Consider the following 27207-nt stretch of genomic DNA (forward strand, 5'->3'; position numbering starts at 1 on the left):
AGAGGATGACTGGAGTAAGGTATTATAGATGGAGGGAGAGGAGGACTGGAGTAAGGTATTGTAGATGGAGGGAGAGGAGGGAGAGGAGGACTGGAGTAAGGTATTATAGATGGAGGGAGAGGAGGACTGGAGTAATGTATTACTAGATGGAAGGAGAGGAGGGAGAGGAGGCCTGGAGTAAGGTATTATAGATGGAGGGAGAGGAGGACTGGAGTAAGCTATTTTAGATGGAGGGAGAGGAGGACGGGGGAGGGTATTAGAGATGGAGGGAGTGGAGGACTGGAGTAAGGTATTATAGACGGAGTGAGAGGAGGACTGGAGTAAGGTATTATAGATGGAGGGAGAGGAGGACTGGAGTAAGGTATTATAGATGGAGGGAGAGGAGGGCTGGAGTAATGTATTACTAGATGGAGGGAGAGGAGGACTGGAGTAAGCTATTATAGATGGAGGAGAGGGTTGACGGGGGAGGGTATTAGAGATGGAGGGAGTGGAGGACTGGAGTAGGGTATTATAGATGGAGGGAGAGGAGGACTGGAGTAAGGTATTATAGATGGAGGGAGAGGAGGACTGGAGTAAGGTATTATAGATGGAGGGAGAGGAGGGCTGGAGAAAGGTATTAGAGATGGAGGAGTGGAGGACTGGAGTAAGGTATTAGATATGGAGGGAGTGGAGGACTGGAGTAAGGTATTATAGATGGAGGGAATTGGAGACTGGAGTGTAAAGGTATTATAGCATGGACGGGAGAGGAGGGAGAGGAGGACTGGAGTAAGGTATTAGAGATGGAGGGAGTGGAGGATTGGAGTAAAGTCATTAGAGATGGAGGGAGTGGATGACTGGAAGTAAGGTATTTGTAGATGGAAGGAGGAGGAGGGTCTGGAGAGTAAGGTATTAGAGATGGAGGGAGTGGAGGGAGTGGATGACTGGCAGATAAGGTTTATAGATGGAGGGAGAGGAGGGACTGGAGTAGGTATTGTAGATGGAGGGAGCAAGGAGGAGAGGAGGACTGGATGGGTAAGGTATTATAGATGGAGGGAATGGAGGACTGGAGTAAGGTATTTAGAGATGGAGGGACGAGGGAGGACTGAGTAAGGTATTAGAGGAGGACGGGAGAGGAGGGAGCGAGGAGGACTGGCAGTAAGATATTATAGATGGAGGGAGAGGAGCGACTGGAATAAGGTATTAGAGATGGAGGGAGAGGAGGGAGAGGAGGAGAATGGAGTAAGGTATTATAGATGGAGGGAGTGGATGACTGGAGTAAGATATTAGAGATGGAGGGAGTGGAGGGTGTGGCAGGACTGAGTAAGGTATTTTAGATGGAGGGGATGAGGAGGGCTGGAGTAAGGTATTAGAGACGGGAGGCGAGCAGGAGGACTAGAGTAAGGTATTATTAAGATGCCGAGGCGAGAGGGAGGACTGGAGTAAGGTATTCGGTATACAGATGGAAGGGAGATGAGGGAGAGGATGGACTGGCGTAGTAAGGTATTATAGATGGATGGGAGATGGAGGGCTGGAGGAACGGTATTAGAGATGGACGGGAGTTGGAGGAGTGGGATTGACTGGAGTAAGGTCATTATAGACTGGAGGCGATGAGGAGGACTGGAGTTAGGTAGTTATAGATGGAGGAGAGGAGGGAGAGGAGGACTGGAGTAAGGTATTATAGATGGAGGAAAGGAGGACTGGAGTAAGCCTATGGATAGATGGAGGAGAGGAGGACGGGGGAGGGTATTAGAGATGGAGGGGAGTGGAGGACTGGAGTAGGGTATTATAGATGGAGGGAGAGGAGGACTGGAGTAAGGTATATAGATGGAGGGAGAGGAGTACTGGATAGTAATGTATTACTAGAGGAGGGAGAGGAGGCCTGGAGTAAGGTATTATAGATGGAGGGAGAGGAGGACTGGAGTAAGCTATTATAGATGGAGGGAGAGGAGGACTGGAGTAAGGGTATTATAGATGGAGGGAGAGAGGGCTGGAGAAGGTATTAGAGATGGATGGAGTGGAGGACTGGAGTAAAGGTATTAGATATGGAGGGAGTGGAGGACTGGAGTAAGGTATTATAGATGGAGGGAATTGGAGGACTGGAGAGTAAGGTATTATAGATGGAGAGGAGAGGAGGGAGAGGAGGACTGGAGTAAGGTATTAGAGATGGAGGGAGTGGAGGATTGGAGTAAAGTATTAGAGATGGAGGGAGTGGATGACTGGAGTAAGGTATTGTAGATGGAAGGAGAGGAGGTCTGGAGTAAGGTATTAGAGATGGAGGGAGTGGAGGGAAGTGGATGACTGGAGTAAGGTATTATAGATGGAGGCGAGAGGAGGACTGGAGTAAGGTATTGTAGATGGAGCGGAGAGGAGGGAGAGGAGGACTGGAGTAAGGTATTATAGATGGAGGGAGAGGAGGACTGGAGTAAGTATTACTAGATGGAGGGAGAGAGGAGAGGAGCCTGGAGTAAGGTATTATAGATGGAGGGAGAGGAGGACTGGAGTAAGCTATTTTAGATGGAGGGAGAGGAGGACGTGGGAGGGTATTAGAGATGGAGGGAGTGGAGGACTGGAGTAAGGTATTATAGACGGAGGGAGAGGAGGACTGGAGTAAGGTATTATAGATGGAGGGAGAGGAGGACTGGAGTAAGGGATTTATAGATGGAGGGCGAGATGAGGGCTGGAGTATATGTATTACTATATGAGGGAGAGGAGGAGAGGAGGCCTGGAGTAAGGTATTATAGATGGAGGGAGAGGAGGACTGGAGTAAGCTATTATAGATGGAGGGAGAGGAGGACGGGGGAGGGTATTAGAGATGGAGGGAGTGGAGGACTGGAGTAAGGTATTATAGATGGAGGGAGAGGAGGACTGGAGTAAGGTATTATAGATGGAGGGAGAGGAGGACTGGAGTAAGGTATTATAGATGCAGGGAGAGGAGGGCTGGAGAAAGGTATTATAGATGGAGGGAGAGGAGGGAGAGGAGGCCTGGAGTAAGGTATTAGAGAAGGAGGGAGAGGAGGGAGAGGAGGACTGGAGTAAGGTATTATAGATGGAGGGAGAGGAGGGAGAGGAGGACTGGAGTAAGGTATTAGAGATGGAGGGAGAGGATGGAGAGGAGGACTGGAGTACGTATTATAGATGGAGGGAGAGAGGACTGGAGTAAGGTATTATAGATGGAGGGAGAGGAGGACTGGAGTAAGGTATTATAGATGGAGGAGAGGAGGACTGGAGTAAGGTATTATAGATGGAGGGAGAAGAGGACTGGAGTAAGGTATTATAGATGGAGGAGAGGAGGGAGAGGAGCCTGGAGTAAGGTATTATAGATGGAGGGAGAAGGACCTGGAGTAAGGTATTATAGATGGAGGGAGAGGGACTGGAGTAAGGTATTAAGATGGAGGGAGAGGAGGGAGGAGGACTGGAGTAAGGTATTATAATATAGAGGAGGAGGAGGACTGGAGTATGGTAGTGGTATTAGAGATGTATTATTGAGGAGGGAGAGAGGACTGGAGTAAGGTATATAGATGGAGGGAGAGGAGGACTGGAGTAAGGTATTATAGATGGAGGAGAGAGGGAGAGGAGGACTGGAGTAAGGTATTATAGATGGAGGGAGAGGAGGACTGGAGTAAGGTATATAGATGGAGGGAGAGGACTGGAGTAAGGTATTATAGATGGAGGGAGAGGAGGACTGGAGTAAGGTATTATAGATGGAGGGAGAGGAGGACTGGAGTAAGGTATTAGAGATGGAGGGAGAGGAGGACTGGAGTAGGTATTATAGATGGAGGGAGTGGAGGACTGGAGTAAGGTATCGAGATGGAGGGAGAGGAGGGAGAGGAGAACTGGAGTAAGTATTAGAGGAGGAGGGAGAGGAGGACTGGAGTAAGGTATTAGAGATGGAGGGAGAGGACGGGAGTAAGGTGGTATTATAGATGGAGGGAGTGGAGGACTGGAGTAAGGTATTATAGATGGAGGGAGAGGAGGACTGGAGTCAGGTATTATAGATGGAGGACTGGAGTAAGGTATTATAGATGGAGGGAGAGGAGGACTGGAGTAAGGTATTAGAGATGGAGGGAGAGGAGGACTGGAGTAAGGTATTAGAGATGGAGGGAGAGGAGGACTGGAGTAAGGTATTATAGATGGAGGGAGAGGAGGACTGGAGTAAGGTATTAAGATGGAGGGAGTGGAGGACTGGAGTAAGGTATTATAGATGGAGGGAGAAGGACTGGAGTAAGGTATTATAGATGGAGGGAGAGGAGGACTGGAGTAAGGTATTATAGATGGAGGAGAGGAGGACTGGAGTAGGTATTATAGATGGAGGGAGAGGAGGACTGGAGTAAGGTATTATAGACGGAGGGAGAGGAGGACTGGAGTAAGGTATTATAGATGGAGGGAGAGGAGGACTGGAGTAAGGTATTATAGATGGAGGGAGAAGGGCTGGAGTATTATTACTAGATGGAGGGAGAGGAGGGAGAGGAGGCCTGGAGTAAGGTATTATAGATGGAGGGAGAGGAGGACTGGTAACTATTATAGATGGAGGAGAGGAGGACGGGAGGGTATTAGAGATGGAGGGAGTGGAGGACTGGAGTAAGGTATTATAGATGGAGGGAGAGGAGGACTGGAGTAAGGTATTATAGATGGAGGGAGAGGAGGACTGGAGTAAGGTATTATAGATGGAGGGAGAGGAGGACTGGAGAAAGGTATTATAGATGGAGGGAGAGGAGGACTGGAGTAAGGTATTAGAGATGGAGGGAGAGGAGGAGAGAGACTGGAGTAAGGTATTATAGATGGAGGAGAGAGGAGAGACTGGAGTAAGGTATTATAGATGGAGGGAGAGGAGGGAAGGAGGACTGGAGTAGGTATTAGAGATGGAGGGAGAGGATGAGAGGAGGACTGGAGTAAGGTATTATAATGGAGGGAGAGGAGGACTGAGTAAGGTATTATACATTGGAGGGAGAGGAGACTGGAAGAAGGTATTATAGATGGAGGAGAGGAGGACTGGAGTAAGTATTATAGATGGAGGGAGAGGAGAGAGACTGGAGTAAGGTATTATATAGATGGAGGGAGAGAGGAGAGGAGGACTGGAGTAAGTATTATAATAGAGGGGAGGAGGACTGGAGTAAGGTATTATAGATGGAGGGAGAGGACTGGAGTAAGGTATTATAGATGGAGGGAGAGGAGGACTGGAGTAAGGTATTAGAGATGGAGGGAGAGGAGGACTGGAATAAGGTATTAGAGATGGAGGACTGGAATAAGGTATTATAGATGGAGGGAAGGAGGACTGGAGTAAGGTATTATAGATGGAGGGAGTGGAGGACTGGAGAAGGTAGAGATATTCGAGACTGGAGGCAGAGTGGAGGGAGAGGAGAACTGGAGTAAGGTATTAGAGGAGGAGGGAGAGGAGGACTTGAGTAAGGTATTAGAGATGGAGGAGAGGAGGACTGGAGTCAGGTATTATAGATGGAGGGAGTGGAGGACTGGAGTAAGGTATTAGAGTGAGGAGGGAGAGGAGGACTGGAGTCAGGTATTATAGATGGAGGACTGGAGTAAGGTATTATAGATGGAGGGAGAGGAGGCTGGAGTAAGGTATTAGAGATGGGGAGAGGAGGACTGAGTAAGGTATTAGAGATGGAGGGAGAGGAGGACTGGAGTAAAGTATTATAGAGGAGGGAGAGGAGGACTGGAGTAAGGTATTATAGATGGAGGGAGGGAGGACTGGAGTAAAGTATTATAGATGGANATGGAGGGAGAGGAGGACTGGAGTAAGCTATATAGATGGAGGGAGAGGAGGACGGGGAGGGTATTAGAGATGGAGGGAGTGGAGGACTGGAGTAGGTATTATAGATGGAGGGAGAGGAGGACTGGAGTAAGGTATTATAGATGGAGGGAGAGGAGGACTGGAGTAAGTTATTATAGATGGAGGGAGAGAGGACTGGTAGAAAGGGTATAGAGATGGAGGGAGTGAGGAGACTGGAGTAAGGTATTAGAGATGGAGGAGTGGAGGACTGGAGTAAGGTATTATAGATGGAGGGAAAGGAGGACTGAGTAAGCTATTATAGATGGAGGGAGAGATGACAGGGGAGGGTATTAGAGATGGAGGGAGTGGAGGACTGGAGTAGGTATTATATATGGAGGGAGAGGAGGACTGGAGTAGGTATTAGATGGAGGAGAGGAGGGCTGGATAAGGTATTAGAGATGGAGGGAGAGGAGGACTAGAGTAGGGTATTATAGATGAAGGGAGAGGAGGACTGGAGTAAGGTATTATAGATGGAGGGAGAGGAGGACTGGAGTAAGGTATTATAGATGGAGGGAGAGGAGGACTGGAGTAAGGTATTATAGATGGAGGGAGAGGAGGGCTGGATAAATGTATTAGAGTGGAGGGAGTGGAGGACTGGAGTAAGTATTAGATATGGAGGGAGTGGAGGACTGGAGTAAGGTATTATAGATGGAGGGAAAGGAGGACTGGAGTAAGCTATTATAGAGGAGGGAGAGGAGGACGGGGGAGGGTATTAGAGATGGAGGGAGGGGAGGACTGGAGTAAGTATTCGAGGTGGAGGGAGAGGAGGGAGAGGAGAACTGGAGTAAGGTATTATAGATGGAGGGAGTGGAGGACTGGAGTAAGGTATTAGAGATGGAGGGAGAGGAGGACTGAGTAAGGTATTAGAGGAGGAGGGAGAGAGGAGGAGGAGGACTGGAGTAAGGTATATAGATGGAGGGAGAGGAGGACTGGAATAAGGTAGTAGAGATGGAGGGAGAGGAGGAGAGGAGAACTGGAGTAAGGTATTATAGATGGGGGAGTGGATGACTGGAGTAAGGTATTAGAGATGGAGGGGTGGAGGGTGTGGAGGACTGGAGTAAGGTATTTAGATGGAGGGAGAGGAGGAACTGGAGTAAGGTATTATAGATGGAGGGAAGAGAAGGACTGGAGTAAAGTATTAGAGATGGAGGGAGAGGAGGACTGGAGTAAGGTATTCGAGGTGGAGGGAGAGGAGGGAGAGGAGAACTGGAGTAAGGTATTATAGATGGAGGGAGTGGAGGACTGGAGTAAGGTATTAGAGATGGAGGGTGGGAGGACTGGAGTAAGGTATTTTAGATGGAGGGAGAGGAGGACTGGAGTAAGGTATTATAGGTGGAGGGAGAGGAGGACTAGAGTAAGGTATTATAGATGGAGGGACAGGAGGACTGGAGTAAGGTATTATAGATGGAGGGAGTGGATGACTGGAGTAAGGTATTAATAGATGGAGGAGAGGAGGGCTGGAGTAATGTATTAGAGATGGACGGGAGTGGAGGGAGTGGATGACTGGAAGTAAGGTATTATAGATGGAGGGAGAGGAGGACTGGAGTAAGGTATTATAGATGGAGGGAGAGGAGGGAGAGGAGGACTGGAGTAAGGTATTATAGATGGAGGGAAAGGAGCTGGAGTAAGCTATTATAGATGGAGGGGAGAGGGGACGGGGGAGGGTATTAGAGATGGAGGAGTGGAGGACTGGTAGTAGGGTATTATAGCTGGGAGGGGAAGAGGAGGACTGGACGTAAGGTATTATAGATGGAGGGAGGAGGACTGGAGTAATGTATTACTCGATGGAGGGAGAGGAGGAGAGGAGGCCTGGAGTAAGGTATTATAGATGGAGGGAGAGGAGGACTGGAGTAAGCTATTATAGATGGAGGGAGAGGAGGACGGGGGAGGGTATTAGCGATGGAGGGAGTTGGAGGACTGGAGTAGGGTATTATAGATGGAGGGAGAGGAGGACTGGAGTAAGGTATTATAGATGGAGGGAGAGGAGGACTGGAGTAAGGTATTATAGATGGAGGGAGAGGAGGGCTGGAGAAAGGTATTAGAGATGGAGGGAGTGGAGGACTGGAGTAAGGTATTAGATATGGAGGGAGTGGAGGACTGGAGTAAGGTATTATAGATGGAGGGAAAGGAGGGACTGGAGTAAGCTATTATAGATGGAGGGAGAGGAGGACGGGGGAGGGTATTAGAGATGGAGGGAGTGGAGGACTGGAGTAGGGTATTATAGATGGAGGGAGAGGAGGACTGGAGTAGGGTATTATAGATGGAGGGAGAGGAGGGCTGGAGTAAGGTATTAGAGATGGAGGAGAGGAGGACTAGAGTAAGGTATTATAGATGAAGGGAGAGGAGGACTGGAGTAAGGTATTATAGATGGAGGGAGAGGAGGACTGGAGTAAGGTATTATAGATGGAGGGAGAGGAGGACTGGAGTAAGGTATTATAGATGGAGGGAGAGGAGGGCTGGAGAAAGGTATTAGAGATGGAGGGAGTGGAGGACTGGAGTAAGGTATTAGATATGGAGGGAGTGGAGGACTGGAGTAAGGTATTATAGATGGAGGGAAAGGAGGACTGGAGTAAGCTATTATAGATGGAGGGAGAGGAGGACGGGGGAGGGTATTAGAGATGGAGGGAGTGGAGGACTGGAGTAAGGTATTCGAGGTGGAGGGAGAGGAGGGAGAGGAGAACTGGAGTAAGGTATTATAGATGGAGGGAGTGGAGGACTGGAGTAAGGTATTAGAGATGGAGGGAGAGGAGGACTGGAGTAAGGTATTAGAGGAGGAGGGAGAGGAGGGAGAGGAGGACTGGAGTAAGGTATTATAGATGGAGGGAGAGGAGGACTGGAATAAGGTATTAGAGATGGAGGGAGAGGAGGGAGAGGAGAACTGGAGTAAGGTATTATAGATGGAGGGAGTGGATGACTGGAGTAAGGTATTAGAGATGGAGGGAGTGGAGGGTGTGGAGGACTGGAGTAAGGTATTTTAGATGGAGGGAGAGGAGGACTGGAGTAAGGTATTATAGATGGAGGGAGAGAAGGACTGGAGTAAAGTATTAGAGATGGAGGGAGAGGAGGACTGGAGTAAGGTATTCGAGGTGGAGGGAGAGGAGGGAGAGGAGAACTGGAGTAAGGTATTATAGATGGAGGGAGTGGAGGACTGGAGTAAGGTATTAGAGATGGAGGGAGAGGAGGACTGGAGTAAGGTATTAGAGGAGGAGGGAGAGGAGGGAGAGGAGGACTGGAGTAAGGTATTATAGATGGAGGGAGAGGCGGACTGGAATAAGGTATTAGAGATGGAGGGAGAGGAGGGAGAGGAGAACTGGAGTAAGGTATTATAGATGGAGGGAGTGGATGACTGGAGTAAGGTATTAGAGATGGAGGGTGTGGAGGACTGGAGTAAGGTATTTTAGATGGAGGGAGAGGAGGACTGGAGTAAGGTATTATAGGTGGAGGGAGAGGAGGACTAGAGTAAGGTATTATAGATGGAGGGACAGGAGGACTGGAGTAAGGTATTATAGATGGAGGGAGTGGATGACTGGAGTAAGGTATTATAGATGGAGGGAGAGGAGGGCTGGAGTAAGGTATTAGAGATGGAGGGAGTGGAGGGAGTGGATGACTGGAGTAAGGTATTATAGATGGAGGGAGAGGAGGACTGGAGTAAGGTATTATAGATGGAGGGAGAGGAGGGAGAGGAGGACTGGAGTAAGGTATTATAGATGGAGGGAAAGGAGGACTGGAGTAAGCTATTATAGATGGAGGGAGAGGAGGACGGGGGAGGGTATTAGAGATGGAGGGAGTGGAGGACTGGAGTAGGGTATTATAGATGGAGGGAGAGGAGGACTGGAGTAAGGTATTATAGATGGAGGGAGAGGAGGACTGGAGTAATGTATTACTAGATGGAGGGAGAGGAGGGAGAGGAGGCCTGGAGTAAGGTATTATAGATGGAGGGAGAGGAGGACTGGAGTAAGCTATTATAGATGGAGGGAGAGGAGGACGGGGGAGGGTATTAGAGATGGAGGGAGTGGAGGACTGGAGTAGGGTATTATAGATGGAGGGAGAGGAGGACTGGAGTAAGATATTATAGATGGAGGGAGAGGAGGACTGGAGTAAGGTATTATAGATGGAGGGAGAGGAGGGCTGGAGAAAGGTATTAGAGATGGAGGGAGTGGAGGACTGGAGTAAGGTATTAGATATGGAGGGAGTGGAGGACTGGAGTAAGGTATTATAGATGGAGGGAAAGGAGGACTGGAGTAAGCTATTATAGATGGAGGGAGAGGAGGACGGGGGAGGGTATTAGAGATGGAGGGAGTGGAGGACTGGAGTAGGGTATTATAGATGGAGGGAGAGGAGGACTGGAGTAAGGTATTAGAGATGGAGGGAGAGGAGGACTAGAGTAAGATATTATAGATGGAGGGAGAGGAGGACTGGAGTAAGGTATTATAGATGGAGGGAGAGGAGGGCTGGAGTAAGGTATTAGAGATGGAGGGAGAGGAGGACTAGAGTAAGGTATTATAGATGGAGGGAGAGGAGGACTGGAGTAGGGTATTATAGATGGAGGGAGAGGAGGGCTGGAGTAAGGTATTAGAGATGGAGGGAGAGGAGGACTAGAGTAAGGTATTATAGATGAAGGGAGAGGAGGACTGGAGTAAGGTATTATAGATGGAGGGAGAGGAGGACTGGAGTAAGGTATTATAGATGGAGGGAGAGGAGGACTGGAGTAAGGTATTATAGATGGAGGGAGAGGAGGGCTGGAGAAAGGTATTAGAGATGGAGGGAGTGGAGGACTGGAGTAAGGTATTAGATATGTAGGGAGTGGAGGACTGGAGTAAGGTATTATAGATGGAGGGAAAGGAGGACTGGAGTAAGCTATTATAGATGGAGGGAGAGGAGGACGGGGGAGGGTATTAGAGATGGAGGGAGTGGAGGACTGGAGTAGGGTATTATAGATGGAGGGAGAGGAGGACTGGAGTAAGGTATTAGAGATGGAGGGAGAGGAGGACTAGAGTAAGGTATTATAGATGGAGGGAGAGGAGGACTGGAGTAAGGTATTATAGATGGAGGGAGAGGAGGGCTGGAGTAAGGTATTAGAGATGGAGGGAGAGGAGGACTAGAGTAAGGTATTATAGATGGAGGGAGAGGAGGACTGGAGTAGGGTATTATAGATGGAGGGAGAGGAGGGCTGGAGTAAGGTATTAGAGATGGAGGGAGAGGAGGACTAGAGTAAGGTATTATAGATGGAGGGAGAGGAGGACTGGAGTAAGGTATTATAGATGGAGGGAGAGGAGGGAGAGGATGACTGGAGTAAGGTATTATAGATGGAGGGAGAGGAGGACTGGAGTAAGGTATTAGAGATGGAGGGAGTGGAGGGAGTGGATGACTGGAGTAAGGTATTATAGATGGAGGGAGAGGAGGACTGGAGTAAGGTATTATAGATGGAGGGAGAGGAGGGAGAGGAGGACTGGAGTAAGGTATTATAGATGGAGGGAAAGGAGGACTGGAGTAAGCTATTATAGATGGAGGGAGAGGAGGACGGGGGAGGGTATTAGAGATGGAGGGAGTGGAGGACTGGAGTAGGGTATTATAGATGGAGGGAGAGGAGGACTGGAGTAAGGTATTATAGATGGAGGGAGAGGAGGACTGGAGTAATGTATTACTAGATGGAGGGAGAGGAGGCCTGGAGTAAGGTATTATAGATGGAGGGAGAGGAGGACTGGAGTAAGCTATTATAGATGGAGGGAGAGGAGGACGGGGAGGGTATTAGAGATGGAGGGAGTGGAGGACTGGAGTAGGGTATTATAGATGGAGGGAGAGGAGGACTGGAGTAAGGTATTATAGATGGAGGGAGAGGAGGACTGGAGTAAGGTGTTATAGATGGAGGGAGAGGAGGGCTGGAGAAAGGTATTAGAGATGGAGGGAGTGGAGGACTGGAGTAAGGTATTAGATATGGAGGGAGTGGAGGACTGGAGTAAGGTATTATAGATGGAGGGAATTGGAGGACTGGAGTAAGGTATTATAGATGGAGGGAGAGGAGGGAGAGGAGGACTGGAGTAAGGTATTAGAGATGGAGGGAGTGGAGGATTGGAGTAAAGTATTAGAGATGGAGGGAGTGGATGACTGGAGTAAGGTATTGTAGATGGAAGGAGAGGAGGTCTGGAGTAAGGTATTAGAGATGGAGGGAGTGGAGGGAGTGGATGACTGGAGTAAGGTATTATAGATGGAGGGAGAGGAGGACTGGAGTAAGGTATTGTAGATGGAGGGAGAGGAGGGAGAGGAGGACTGGAGTAAGGTATTATAGATGGAGGGAGAGGAGGACTGGAGTAATGTATTACTAGATGGAGGGAGAGGAGGGAGAGGAGGCCTGGAGTAAGGTATTATAGATGGAGGGAGAGGAGGACTGGAGTAAGCTATTTTAGATGGAGGGAGAGGAGGACGGGGGAGGGTATTAGAGATGGAGGGAGTGGAGGACTGGAGTAAGGTATTATAGACGGAGGGAGAGGAGGACTGGAGTAAGGTATTATAGATGGAGGGAGAGGAGGACTGGAGTAAGGTATTATAAATAGAGGGAGAGGAGGACTGGAGTAAGGTATTATAGATGGAGGGAGAGGACTGGAGTAAGGTATTATAGATGGAGGGAGAGGAGGACTGGAGTAAGGTATTAGAGATGGAGGGAGAGGAGGACTGGAATAAGGTATTAGAGATGGAGGACTGGAATAAGGTATTATAGATGGAGGGAGAGGAGGACTGGAGTAAGGTATTATAGATGGAGGGAGTGGAGGACTGGAGTAAGGTATTCGAGATGGAGGGAGAGGAGGGAGAGGAGAACTGGAGTAAGGTATTAGAGGAGGAGGGAGAGGAGGACTGGAGTAAGGTATTAGAGATGGAAGGAGAGGAGGACTGGAGTCAGGTATTATAGATGGAGGGAGTGGAGGACTGGAGTAAGGTATTAGAGGAGGAGGGAGAGGAGGACTGGAGTCAGGTATTATAGATGGAGGACTGGAGTAAGGTATTATAGATGGAGGGAGAGGAGGCCTGGAGTAAGGTATTAGAGATGGAGGGAGAGGAGGACTGTAGTAAGGTATTAGAGATGGAGGGAGAGGAGGACTGGAGTAAGGTATTATAGATGGAGGGAGAGGAGGACTGGAGTAAGGTATTATAGACGGAGGGAGAGGAGGACTGGAGTAAGGTATTATAGATGGAGGGAGAGGAGGACTGGAGTAAGGTATTATAGATGGAGGGAGAGGAGGGCTGGAGTAATGTATTACTAGATGGAGGGAGAGGAGGGAGAGGAGGCCTGGAGTAAGGTATTATAGATGGAGGGAGAGGAGGACTGGAGTAAGCTATTATAGATGGAGGGAGAGGAGGACGGGGGAGGGTATTAGAGATGGAGGGAGTGGAGGACTGGAGTAAGGTATTATAGATGGAGGGAGAGGAGGACTGGAGTAAGGTATTATAGATGGAGGGAGAGGAGGACTGGAGTAAGGTATTATAGATGCAGGGAGAGGAGGGCTGGAGAAAGGTATTATAGATGGAGGGAGAGGAGGGAGAGGAGGCCTGGAGTAAGGTATTAGAGAAGGAGGGAGAGGAGGGAGAGGAGGACTGGAGTAAGGTATTATAGATGGAGGGAGAGGAGGAGGAGGACTGGAGTAAGGTATTATAGATGGAGGGAGAGGAGGGAGAGGAGGACTGGAGTAAGGTATTAGAGATGGAGGGAGAGGATGGAGAGGAGGACTGGAGTAAGGTATTATAGATGGAGGGAGAGGAGGACTGGAGTAAGGTATTATAGATGGAGGACTGGAGTAAGGTATTATACATGGAGGGAGAGGAGGACTGGAGGAAGGTATTATAGATGGAGGGAGAGGAGGACTGGAGTAAGGTATTATAGATGGAGGGAGAGGAGGACTGGAGTAAGGTATTATAGATGGAGGGAGAGGAGGGAGAGGAGGACTGGAGTAAGGTATTATAAATAGAGGGAGAGGAGGACTGGAGTAAGGTATTATAGATGGAGGGAGAGGACTGGAGTAAGGTATTATAGATGGAGGGAGAGGAGGACTGGAGTAAGGTATTAGAGATGGAGGGAGAGGAGGACTGGAATAAGGTATTAGAGATGGAGGACTGGAATAAGGTATTATAGATGGAGGGAGAGGAGGACTGGAGTAAGGTATTATAGATGGAGGGAGTGGAGGACTGGAGTAAGGTATTCGAGATGGGGGGAGAGGAGGGAGAGGAGAACTGGAGTAAGGTATTAGAGGAGGAGGGAGAGGAGGACTGGAGTAAGGTATTAGAGATGGAAGGAGAGGAGGACTGGAGTCAGGTATTATAGATGGAGGGAGTGGAGGACTGGAGTAAGGTATTAGAGGAGGAGGGAGAGGAGGACTGGAGTCAGGTATTATAGATGGAGGACTGGAGTAAGGTATTATAGATGGAGGGAGAGGAGGACTGGAGTAAGGTATTAGAGATGGAGGGAGAGGAGGACTGTAGTAAGGTATTAGAGATGGAGGGAGAGGAGGACTGGAGTAAAGTATTGGAGATGGAGGGAGAGAAGGACTGGAGTAAGGTATTAGAGATGGAGGGAGTGGAGGACTGGAGTAAAGTATTAGAGATGGAGGGAGAGGAGGACTGGAGTAAGGTATTATAGATGGAGGGAGAGGAGGACTGGAGTCAATTATTATAGATGGGGACAGGAGGACTGGAGTAAGGTATTATAGATGGAGGGAGTGGAGGACTGGAGTAAGGTATTCGAGGTGGAGGGAGAGGAGGGAGAGGAGAACTGGAGTAAGGTATTATAGATGGAGGGAGTGGAGGACTGGAGTAAGGTATTAGAGATGGAGGGAGAGGAGGACTGGAGTAAGGTATTAGAGGAGGAGGGAGAGGAGGGAGAGGAGGACTGGAGTAAGGTATTATAGATGGAGGGAGAGGAGGACTGGAATAAGGTATTAGAGATGGAGGGAGAGGAGGGAGAGGAGAACTGGAGTAAGGTATTATAGATGGAGGGAGTGGATGACTGGAGTAAGGTATTAGAGATGGAGGGAGTGGAGGGTGTGGAGGACTGGAGTAAGGTATTTTAGATGGAGGGAGAGGAGGACTGGAGTAAGGTATTATAGATGGAGGGAGAGGAGGACTAGAGTAAGGTATTATAGATGGAGGGAGAGGAGGACTGGAGTAAGGTATTATAGATGGAGGGAGTGGATGACTGGAGTAAGGTATTATAGATGGAGGGAGAGGAGGGCTGGAGTAAGGTATTAGAGATGGAGGGAGTGGAGGGAGTGGATGACTGGAGTAAGGTATTATAGATGGAGGGAGAGGAGGACTGGAGTAAGGTATTATAGATGGAGGGAGAGGAGGGAGAGGAGGACTGGAGTAAGGTATTATAGATGGAGGGAAAGGAGGACTGGAGTAAGCTATTATAGATGGAGGGAGAGGAGGACGGGGGAGGGTATTAGAGATGGAGGGAGTGGAGGACTGGAGTAGGGTATTATAGATGGAGGGAGAGGAGGACTGGAGTAAGGTATTATAGATGGAGGGAGAGGAGGACTGGAGTAATGTATTACTAGATGGAGGGAGAGGAGGGAGAGGAGGCCTGGAGTAAGGTATTATAGATGGAGGGAGAGGAGGACTGGAGTAAGCTATTATAGATGGAGGGAGAGGAGGACGGGGGAGGGTATTAGAGATGGAGGGAGTGGAGGACTGGAGTAGGGTATTATAGATGGAGGGAGAGGAGGACTGGAGTAAGGTATTATAGATGGAGGGAGAGGAGGACTGGAGTAAGGTATTATAGATGGAGGGAGAGGAGGGCTGGAGAAAGGTATTAGAGATGGAGGGAGTGGAGGACTGGAGTAAGGTATTAGATATGGAGGGAGTGGAGGACTGGAGTAAGGTATTATAGATGGAGGGAGAGGAGGACTGGAGTAAGGTATTATAGATGGAGGGAGAGGAGGACTGGAGTAATGTATTACTAGATGGAGGGAGAGGAGGGAGAGGAGGCCTGGAGTAAGGTATTATAGATGGAGGGAGAGGAGGACTGGAGTAAGCTATTATAGATGGAGGGAGAGGAGGACGGGGGAGGGTATTAGAGATGGAGGGAGTGGAGGACCTGAGTAGGGTATTATAGATGGAGGGAGAGGAGGACTGGAGTAAGGTATTATAGATGGAGGGAGAGGAGGACTGGAGTAAGGTATTATAGATGGAGGGAGAGGAGGGCTGGAGAAAGGTATTAGAGATGGAGGGAGTGGAGGACTGGAGTAAGGTATTAGATATGGAGGGAGTGGAGGACTGGAGTAAGGTATTATAGATGGAGGGAAAGGAGGACTGGAGTAAGCTATTATAGATGGAGGGAGAGGAGGACGGGGGAGGGTATTAGAGATGGAGGGAGTGGAGGACTGGAGTAGGGTATTATAGATGGAGGGAGAGGAGGACTGGAGTAAGGTATTATAGATGGAGGGAGAGGAGGACTGGAGTAATGTATTACTAGATGGAGGGAGAGGAGGGAGAGGAGGCCTGGAGTAAGGTATTATAGATGGAGGGAGAGGAGGACTGGAGTAAGCTATTATAGATGGAGGGAGAGGAGGACGGGGGAGGGTATTAGAGATGGAGGGAGTGGAGGACTGGAGTAGGGTATTATAGATGGAGGGAGAGGAGGACTGGAGTAAGGTATTATAGATGGAGGGAGAGGAGGACTGGAGTAAGGTATTATAGATGGAGGGAGAGGAGGGCTGGAGAAAGGTATTAGAGATGGAGGGAGTGGAGGACTGGAGTAAGGTATTAGATATGGAGGGAGTGGAGGACTGGAGTAAGGTATTATAGATGGAGGGAATTGGAGGACTGGAGTAAGGTATTATAGATGGAGGGAGAGGAGGGAGAGGAGGACTGGAGTAAGGTATTAGAGATGGAGGGAGTGGAGGACTGGAGTAAAGTATTAGATATGGAGGGAGTGGAGGACTGGAGTAAAGTATTGGAGATGGAGGGAGTGGAGGACTGGAGTAAGGTTTTATAGATGGAGGGAGAGGAGGACTGGAGTCAGGTATTATAGATTTAGGGAGAGGAGGACTGGAGTAAGGGTATTATAGATGGAGGGACAGGATGACTGGAGTAAGGTATTATAGCTGGAGGGAGAGGAGGGAGAGGAGGACTGGAGTAAGGTATTAGAGATGGAGGGAGAGAAGGGAGAGGAGAACTGGAGTAAGGTATTATAGATGGAGGGAGTGGAGGACTGGAGTAAGGTATTAGAGATGGAGGGAGAGGAGGACTGGAGTAAGGTATTATAGATGGAGGGAGAGGAGGATTGGAGTAAGGTATTAGGGATGGAGGGAGAGGAGGACTGGAGTAAAGTATTAGAGATGGTGGGAGAGAAGGACTGGAGTAAAGTATTAGAGATGGAGGGAGAGGAGGGAGAGGCGGACTGGAGTAAGGTATTAGAGATGGAGGGAGAGGAGGACTGGAGTAAGGTATTATAGATGGAGGGAGAGGAGGCAGAGGAGGACTGGAGTAAGGTATTAGAGATGGAGGGAGAGGAGGGAGAGGCGGGCTGGAGTAAGGTATTATAGATGGAGGGAGAGATGAACTGGAGTAAAGTATTATAGATGGAGGGAGAGGAGGACTGGATTAAGGTATTATAGATGGAGGGAGAGGAGGACTGGAGTAAGGTATTAGAGGAGGAGGGAGAGGAGGACTGGAGTAAGGTATTATAGATGGAGGGAGAGGAGGCCTGGAGTAAGGTATTAGAGATGGAGGGAGAGGAGGGAGAGGAGAACTGGAGTAAGGTATTATAGATGGAGGGAGTGGAGGACTGGAGTAAGGTATTAGAGATGGAGGGAGAGGAGGACTGGAGTAAGGTATTAGAGATGGAGGGAGAGGAGGGAGAGGAGGACTGGAGTAAGGTATTATAGATGGAGGGAGAGGAGGGAGGGGAGGACTGGAGTTAGGTATTATAGATGGAGGGAGAGGAGGACTGGAGTAAGGTATTATAGATGGAGGGAGAGGAGGACTGGAGTAAGGTATTATAGATGGAGGGAGAGGAGGACTGGAGTAAGGTGTTATTGATGGAGGGAGAGGAGGACTGGGGTAAGGTATTAGAGATGGAGGGAGTGGAGGACTGGAGTAAGGTATTAGAGATGGAGGGAGTGGAGGACTGGAGTAAGGTATTATAGATGGAGGGAGTGGAGGACTGGAGTAAGGTATTATAGATGGAGGGAGAGGAGGGAGAGGAGGACTGTAGTAAGGTATTAGAGATGGAGGGAGTGGAGGACTGGAGTAAAGTATTAGAGATGGAGGGAGTGGAGGACTGGAGTAAGGTATTAGAGATGGAGGGAGAGGAGGGAGAGGAGGACTGGAGTAAGGTATTATAGATGGAGGGAGAGGAGGACCGGAGTAAGGTATAATAGATGGGGACAGGAGGACTGGTGTAAGTTATTATAGATGGAGGGAGTGGAGGACTGGAGTAAGGTATTCGAGATGGAGGGAAAGGAGGGAGAGGAGAACTGGAGTAAGGTATTAGAGGAGGAGGGAGAGGAGGAATGGAGTAAGGTATTAGAGGAGGAGGGAGAGGAGGACTGGAGTAAGGTATTAGAGATGGAGGGAGAGGAGGGAGAGGAGGACTGGAGTAAGGTATTATAGATGGAGGGAGAGGAGGACAGGAGTAAGGTATTATAGATGGAGGGAGAGGAGGACTGGAGTAAGGTATTATAGATGGAGGGAGAGGAGGACTGGAGTAAGGTATTATAGATGGAGGGAGAGGAGGACAGGAGTAAGGTATTATAGATGGAGGGAGAGGAGGACTGGAGTAAGGTATTATAGATGGAGGGAGAGGAGGACTGGAGTAAGGTATTATAGATGGAGGGACAGGAGGACTGGAGTAAGGTATTATAGATGGAGGGAGTGGAGGACTGGAGTAAGGTATTATAGATGGAGGGAGTGGAGGACTGGAGTAAGGTATTCGAGATGGAGGGAGAGGAGGGAGAGGAGAACTGGAGTAAGGTATTAGAGTAGGAGGGAGAGGAGGACTGGAGTAAGGTATTAGAGATGGAGGGAGATGAGGACTGGAGTCAGGTATTATAGATGGAGGGAGTGGAGGACTGGAGTAAGGTATTAGAGGAGGAGGGAGAGGAGGACTGGAGTCAGGTATTATAGATGGAGGGAGAGGAGGCATGGAGTAAGGTATTAGAGATGGAGGGAGAGGAGGACTGGAGTCAGGTATTATAGATGGAGTGAGTGGAGGACTGGAGTAAGGTATTATAGATGGAGGGAGAGGAGGACTGTAGTAAGGTATTAGAGATGGAGGGAGAGGAGGACTGGAGTAAGGTATTATAGATGGAGGGAGAGGAGGACTGGAGTAAGGTATTATAGATGGGGACAGGAGGACTGGAGTAAGGTATTATAGATGGAGGGAGTGGAGGACTGGAGAAAGGTATTTGAGATGGAGGGAGAGGAGGGAGAGGAGAACTGGAGTAAGGTAGTATAGATGGAGGGAGTGGAGGACTGGAGTAAGGTATTAGAGATGGAGGGAGAGGAGGACTGGAGTAAGGTATTAGAGGAGGAGGGAGAGGAGGGAGAGGAGGACTGGAGTAAGGTATTATAGATGGAAGGAGAGGAGGACTGGAATAAGGTATTAGAGATGGAGGGAGAGAAGGACTGGGGTAAGTTATTAGAGATGGAGGGAGTGGAGGACTGGAGTAAGGTATTATAGATGGAGGGAGAGGAGGACTGGAGTAATGTATTATAGATGGAGGGAGAGGAGGACTGGGGTAAGGTATTAGAGATGGAGGGAGTGGAGGACTGGAGTAAGGTATTATATATGGAGGGAGAGGAGGACTGGAGTAAGGTATTATAGATGGAGGGAGAGGAGGACTGGAGTAAGGTATTATAGATGGAGCGAGAGGAGGACTGGAGTAAGGTATTATAGATGGAGGGAGAGGAGGACTGGAGTAAGGTATTATAGATGGAGGGAGAGGAGGTCTGTAGTAAGGTATTAGAGATGGAGGGAGTGGAGGACTGGAGTAAGGTATTAGAGATGGAGGGAGTGGAGGACTGGAGTAAGGTATTATAGATGAAGGGAGTGGAGGACTGGAGTAAGGTATTATAGATGGAGGGAGAGGAGGGAGAGGAGGACTGGAGTAAGGTATTAGAGATGGAGGGAATGGAGGTCTGGAGTAAAGTATTAGAGATGGAGGGAGTGGAGGACTGGAGTCAGGTATTATAGATGGAGGGAGAGGAGGACTGGAGTAAGGGTCTTATAACTGGAGGGAGAGGAGGGAGAGGAGGACTGGAGTAAGGTATTATAGATGGAGGAAGAAGAGGGAGAGGAGGACTGGAGTAAGGTATTATAGATGGAGGGAGAGGAGGGAGAGGAGGACTGGAGTAAGGTATTATAGATGGAGGGAGTGGAGGACTGGAGTAAGGTATTAGAGATGGAGGGAGAGGAGGACTGGAGTAAGGTATTATAGATGGAGGGAGAGGAGGACTGGAGTAAGGTATTATAGATGGAGGGAGAGGAGGACTGGAGTAAGGTATTTGAGATGGAGGGAGTGGAGGACTGGAGTAAAGTATTAGAGATGGAGGGAGAGAAGGACTGGAGTAAAGTATTATAGATGGAGGGAGAGGAGGACTGGAGTAAGGTATTATAGATGGAGGGAGAGGAGGACTGGAGTAAGGTATTATAGATTGAGGGAGAGGAGGACTGGAGTAAGATATTAGAGTTGGAGGGAGAGGAGGACTGGAGTAAGGTATTATAGATGGAGGGAGTGGAGGACTGGAGTAAGGTATTATAGATGGAGGGAGAGGAGGACTAGAGTAAGGTATTATAGCACACAGGAACTCCCAGTTCACCATGTTACATCAGTATAACAAGTGTTCATCCAGCAACAATGAGACTGGGCTGTAACATGAGGCTTTTGCTTTGTCGGATAACTGCCATTTGTATTTTTATCTTGTGTTTATACAGGTGATCCTATTGAGATTAGAAGTCTATTTGTACAGGGGGCAGGGGCTGTCCTGTGCTATGATTTACTTTAAAATAGGCACACTGTGTATCACTGACATTAGGGGACATTGGTTCTTAAAAATATTTGATTAATTTGGTATCATTACTCATTTTCATTTCATTCCTGCTCTGAAAGTCCTTAGTTGCCATTGTACACATGATGCCAGTTGTACACAATATGAATTAACATAGCACACAGACGTTTCCTCCGCTTGGGACTGACTAATTGGTAGACTGACCTTGACTGATTGGTGGACTGACTGATGAAATGGTTGATTGATTGTTGGGAGATGGTAAATGGAGACAGGATACCTTAGTTACAGTGCAGGAGTAGTCCTTGCCCCCTCCGGTAAACTAGCACCACAAAAGGAGGCTAACATGCTTTATTTATTCAGCATGAAATATGGATGATGATGTGTGTATCAGTGCATGGACATCTGTCTGCATGGAGCTGCAACTGTGGAGCTCTATGTAGGACTACTGGACTACTGTGCCCTCACTAGCACTGTGTGTAAACATCTGTGCGTACTTGTGCATGAATGTGTGTCTGTGTGTGTTTATGCATTCATGTACTACTGTATGTGCTGTTCACATATGCTATTTGTGCGTATGTCTGTGTGTGTGTTTGATTCCTTTAGTCACACAAGCAGAGGCTCCCACATACTCACATTGCTCTGAGCTTTGAGTGGGCGAAGGCCACAGTGGAGCTGATAGGAGGAGAGAGAGGGGAGGAGAGGATAGGGGGGAAGGGGGAGAGGACAGGGGATGCAGGAGTGGAGTGGGAGGAGAGGAGAGAGGATGCAGGAGTGGAGTGGGAGTAGGGGAAGGAGGAGTGGAGAGGAGAGGGAGGCGAGGCGAGGAGAGGAAGGAAGGAAGGAAGGAAGGAAGGAAGGAAGGAAGGAAGGAAGGAAGGAAGGAAGGAAGGAAGGAAGGAAGGAAGGAAGGAGAGGAGGGGCGGGGCGGGGAAGGGAGGGGAGGGGAGGGGAGGGGAGGGGAGGGGAGGGGAGGAGAGGAGAGGAGAGGAGAGGAGAGGAGAGGAGAGGAGAGGAGAGGAGAGGAGAGGAGAGGAGAGGAGAGGAGAGGAGAGGAGAGGAGAGGAGAGGAGAGGAGGAGAGGAGAGGAGAGGAGAGGAGGAGAGGAGAGTGGGAGCGAAATAGAGTGAAAGAGTAGAAGACAGGGGAAAGATGAAATAATAAAATGTATGTTTGCACTGTAGTGCCACAGTGTTGAGCTCGCCGAGTCCAGTTGTTATTGTCTTCATGGGAGTGGAGCAGCCAGCCAGTCCCAAGCTCCCAGGCTCCCTCCCCCAGGCCCAGGGTCACGGAGCCACCCACACCTCCTACTGGGGGTAGAAAGAGAGAGGCATCTGGGGCATAAACCCAGGCAGCATCTCCATGCCAACACTGCGTGAGGGCGAGAGAAATGAAAACTATTTTATTTCATTATTTCTTCTCATAAAAATCATGTTGCCACGGCAACAAGAGTTTGCAACTTCTACAGCTCTCTCTCTCTCTCTCTCTCTCTCTCTCTCTCTGTCTTTTTCTCTCTCTGTCTTTTTCTCTCTCTGGGAGAATCAATGAGCCAAGAAGCAGCACAGATCTTCTACTGTCTAACTTACACAGGGAAAGCATGCATCACACACTCTCTTTTTTTCTCTGTACCACACACATAGACAGACATCCAAGCACACACACACCCTTGTATCCTTTATCTTCTATAAAATCCCCTCTGTTATGTACAGTATGTAGTAGTGCTAACAGACCCAGTGATAATGTGTTAATGTGTTCTCATGGTGTGGGAATTTATGTTTTGCAGTGTGTGGGGACATCCATGGGCAGTTTTTTGACCTTATGAAGCTGTTTGAGGTGGGTGGCTCGCCGGCTACGACGCGGTACCTCTTCCTGGGAGACTATGTGGACCGGGGATACTTCAGTATCGAGGTAAGAGACACCCACCGAACATCCTCCTCCCTTAATCCTCATAAACTATTAGTATCTTTGTCTGTATGTATACCAGTGTTTAATTCAACACCTCAATTGAATCCAATGCACAGAGAGAGATATACCATATACACATGCCAGACCAGTGGAGGCTGGTGGGAGAAGCTATAGGAGGACAGCAAATTGTAATGGCTGGAATGGAACGGAGTCAAACGTGGTTTTTATATGTTTGATACCGTTCCATTGATTCCATTCCAGCCATTACAAGGAGCCCCGTCCTTCTATAGCTCCTCCCACCAGCTTCCTCTACTCAAGACCTGGTTATGATGATTTCTGCCCAAGCTCCCAATCCCCCAATATTATTTCTCTACCTGTTTGGTTGTGACTGGAGGGCTATCCTATAAGGAGCCATCAGGAGCTCTCCTTTAAATTGAAGGTATTCTGCTGTTTCCACCGAGATGTGATCCCTCCCTGTGCCCCTCCTTGCACTCTGCTGCTTCCACGCTCTGCGTGACGAGGAGCTACAGTGCACTGAAGCCCTGGAAAAACCGCGAGGAGGAAGGACGAATCATCAGTCACAATGCAGATGCTGACACGCTGCATTTGCATAAAGGAGGGCTTTCCTGTTGGCATGAGGGGTTGATTGTCCTTAAACAGACTGGCTCCACCAATTCTCATGATTATCATACTATCTTTATCAGCTGTCACCAAATCAATGACTGGGGGTCGCTCATCTGAGGTGATGCATAATCATCTATGATTAAATGGAGGACAATTAGAGTTCAAATAAAGGTCCATTTTAGACTTTTTTCTGATTTGAGCTTAGGGCAGTCATTGATCGTGATGCAGTCTGATTTTATCATTCTGGTTTGAGCTTAGGGCAGTCATTGATCGTGATGCAGTCTGATTTTATCATTTTGGTTTGAGCTTAGGGCAGTCATTGATCGTGATGCAGTCTGATTTTATCATTCTGGTTTGAGCTTAGGGCAGTCATTGATCGTGTTGCAGTCTGATTTTATCATTCTGATTTGAGCTTAGGGCAGTCATTGATCGTGATGCAGTCTGATTTTATCATTCTGATTTGAGCTTAGGGCAGTCATTGATCGTGTTACAGTCTTATTTTATCATTCTGATTTGAGCTTAGGGCAGTCATTGATCGTGTTACAGTCTGATTTTATCATTCTGATTTGAGCTTAGGGCAGTCATTGATCGTGTTACAGTCTGATTTTATCATTCTGATTTGAGCTTAGGGCAGTCATTGATTGTGATGCAGTCTGATTTTATCATTCTGATTTGAGCTTAGGGCAGTCATTGATCGTGATGCAGTCTGATTTTATCATTCTGATTTGAGCTTAGGGCAGTCATTGATCGTGATACAGTCTGATTTTATCATTCTGATTTGAGCTTAGGGCAGTCATTGATCGTGTTACAGTCTGATTTTATCATTCTGATTTGAGCTTAGGGCAGTCATTGATCGTGTTACAGTCTGATTTAATCATTCTGATTTGAGCTTAGGGCAGTCATTGATCGTGATGCAGTCTGATTTTATTATTCTGATTTGAGCTTAGGGCAGTCATTGATCGTGATACATTCTTATTTTATCATTCTGATTTGAGCTTAGGGCAGTCATTGATCGTGATACATTCTTATTTTATCATTCTGATTTGAGTTTAGGGCAGTCATTGATCGTGATACAGTCTTATTTTATCATTCTGATTTGAGTTTAGGGCAGTCATTGATCGTGATGCAGTCTGATTTTATCATTCTGATTTGAGCTTAGGGCAGTCATTGATCGTGATGCAGTCTGATTTTGGCATTCCTATGTCATGTTATATAACGTTGATTTGTTATTGTCAAGCTGCAGCCTGGTGCATGCCCCCGAACTGTGTATTTTATCATGGTGTGTATTTGTGTGTATATAAACTGAGCTAATAACCCTCTTTATCTACTCTCTTGACAGTGTGTTTTGTATCTTTGGTCGTTGAAAATCCTCTACCCAAAGACGCTATTTTTACTGCGAGGAAACCACGAATGTAGACATTTGACAGAATACTTCACCTTCAAACAAGAATGTGAGTTCTGTCTCTCCAGAGACGTTCTATTTCTTTCTGTTTACTTCTGACGGGGACCTGGAGCACTATTGATGAAAACATATCTCATGCCTTGTTCCTTGAGACAGAAGGTGAGGAGGACAGGTAGATATGGGAGAGGAGCAAGCAAGAGGTGAGGAGGTAGAGGTGTTCTCTGGGGAGGAATGGGACAGAAGGTAGAGTTGTTCTCTGGGGAGGAATGGGACAGAAGGTTGAGTTGTTCTCTGGGGAGGAATGGGACAGAAGATAGAGTTGTTCTCTGGGGAGGAATGGGACAGAAGGTAGAGTTGTTCTCTGGGGAGGAATGGGACAGAAGGTAGAGTTGTTCTCTGGGGAGGAATGGGACAGAAGGTAGAGTTGTTGTCTGGGGAGGAATGGGACAGAAGGTAGAGTTGTTCTCTGGGGAGGAATGGGACAGAAGGTAGAGTTGTTGTCTGGGGAGGAATGGGACAGAAGGTAGAGTTGTTGTCTGGGGAGGAATGGGACAGAAGGTAGAGGTGTTGTCTGGGGAGGAATGGGACAGAAGTTAGAGGTGTTGTCTGGGGAGGAATGGGACAGAAGGTAGAGTTGTTGTCTGGGGAGGAATGGGACAGAAGGTAGAGTTGTTGTCTGGGGAGGAATGGGACAGAAGGTAGAGTTGTTCTCTGGGGAGGAATGGGACAGAAGGTAGAGTTGTTCTCTGGGGAGGAATGGGACAGAAGGTAGAGTTGTTCTCTGGGGAGGAATGGGACAGAAGGTAGAGTTGTTATCTGGGGAGGAATGGGACAGAAGGTAGAGGTGTTGTCTGGGGAGGAATGGGACAGAAGTTAGAGGTGTTGTCTGGGGAGGAATGGGACAGAAGTTAGAGGTGTTGTCTGGGGACGAATGGGACAGAAGGTAGAGTTGTTGTCTGGGGAGGAATGGGACAGAAGGTAGAGTTGTTGTCTGGGGAGGAATGGGACAGAAGGTAGAGTTGTTCTCTGGGGAGGAATGGGACAGAAGGTAGAGTTGTTGTCTGGGGAGGAATGGGACAGAAGGTAGAGGTGTTGTCTGGGGAGGAATGGGACAGAAGGTAGAGGTGTTGTCTGGGGAGGAATGGGACAGAAGTTAGAGGTGTTGTCTGGGGAGGAATGGGACAGAAGGTAGAGTTGTTGTCTGGGGAGGAATGGGACAGAAGGTAGAGTTGTTGTCTGGGGAGGAATGGGACAGAAGGTAGAGGTGTTGTCTGGGGAGGAATGGGACAGAAGTTAGAGGTGTTGTCTGGGGAGGAATGGGACAGAAGGTAGAGGTGTTGTCTGGGGAGGAATGGGACAGAAGTTAGAGGTGTTGTCTGGGGAGGAATGGGACAGAAGGTAGAGGTGTTCTCTAGGTCTCTATTCATACATCCATGAAGAAGTGCATGATGAGGGTCATCTTGTTTATCTCTGCTCAGTTTCATCCCACAATACAGCATATCTTCTGTGTGTGTGTGAATATAGAAAGAGGATGGTTGGATGCTCTTGAGGATGAGATATTGTGTTGGATCTTTCTTGGAGTATCCATTCCAGGCTGAAATCTCTGTTACTTTTGAAACATGCGTTCATGTCAATGGTCAGCTTCTATAACAATTGAAGCTATTAGCCCATATCTGATATCAGGATTTCACCTTTACTGATGATGAGTCCCTGTGTGTGTCATTATTTTGATCTAGTTGTCTCTCTGTCTGCCCCTCTCTGTGGATATCAGGTAAAATCAAGTACTCGGAGCAAGTGTACGATTCATGTATGGACGCTTTTGACTGCCTTCCCCTGGCTGCCCTCATGAACCAGCAGTTCCTGTGTGTCCACGGAGGACTCTCACCAGAAATACACACCTTAGATGACATAAAGAAGGTACTGAACCACACCCTAGCAGTACCGAGCCATGCATAGGAATATCACATTGACTGTGTCTCTTGTCTTTGCGTACTTGAGTACAGTATATGTGCATTTTGTTTGTTTGTTTGTGTGTGTGTGTGTGTGTGTGTGTGTGTGTGTGTGTGTGTGTGTGTGTGTGTGTGTGTGTGTGTGTGTGTGTGTGTGTGTGTGTGTGTGTGTGTGTGTGTGTGTGTCTGCCTGCCAACCTGCATGTGAGTGTGTGTGCATTTTTGTGTTTGAAAATGTGTGTATTTGCTTGTGTCTGAATTCAGCATGTTTCTCTCTGCTGTAGATAGACCGGTTCAAGGAGCCTCCAGCGTTTGGGCCCATGTGTGACCTACTGTGGTCTGATCCTCTGGAGGACTTTGGCAACGAGAAGACCCAGGAGTTCTTCAGCCACAACACAGTCCGAGGCTGCTCCTACTTCTACAGGTCAGCTCTCTCTCCACCTCAACCCTTTCTCTCATTACTGTTCCTCATGTTTTAGAGCCATCAGGTACCACCGTCTGGAGCTGTTGTCCAAACAAATACAGGTGTAGGATCTTAATTTGATCACTCTTTTGTTGTTGAGAAT

At 48.3% G+C, this 27207-nt stretch overlaps 1 protein-coding gene across 2 annotated transcripts in view; it reads left to right on the plus strand.

Moving 5' to 3' along the window:
• The window catches only part of ppp3ca (protein phosphatase 3, catalytic subunit, alpha isozyme), a 92620-nt gene that overhangs the window by 44042 nt on the left and 21371 nt on the right, over window positions 1-27207 (plus strand). For both annotated transcript variants that reach the window (XM_031809465.1, XM_031809464.1), the window contains exons 3-6: window positions 22545-22669; window positions 24630-24741; window positions 26464-26609; window positions 26926-27065. In XM_031809465.1, the coding sequence (XP_031665325.1) occupies window positions 22545-22669; window positions 24630-24741; window positions 26464-26609; window positions 26926-27065 (523 nt within the window). The remainder of the gene's footprint in view (window positions 1-22544; window positions 22670-24629; window positions 24742-26463; window positions 26610-26925; window positions 27066-27207) is intronic.

This window comes from Oncorhynchus kisutch, linkage group LG29, assembly GCF_002021735.2.
Source record: "Oncorhynchus kisutch isolate 150728-3 linkage group LG29, Okis_V2, whole genome shotgun sequence".
Lineage (NCBI taxonomy): Eukaryota > Metazoa > Chordata > Actinopteri > Salmoniformes > Salmonidae > Oncorhynchus > Oncorhynchus kisutch.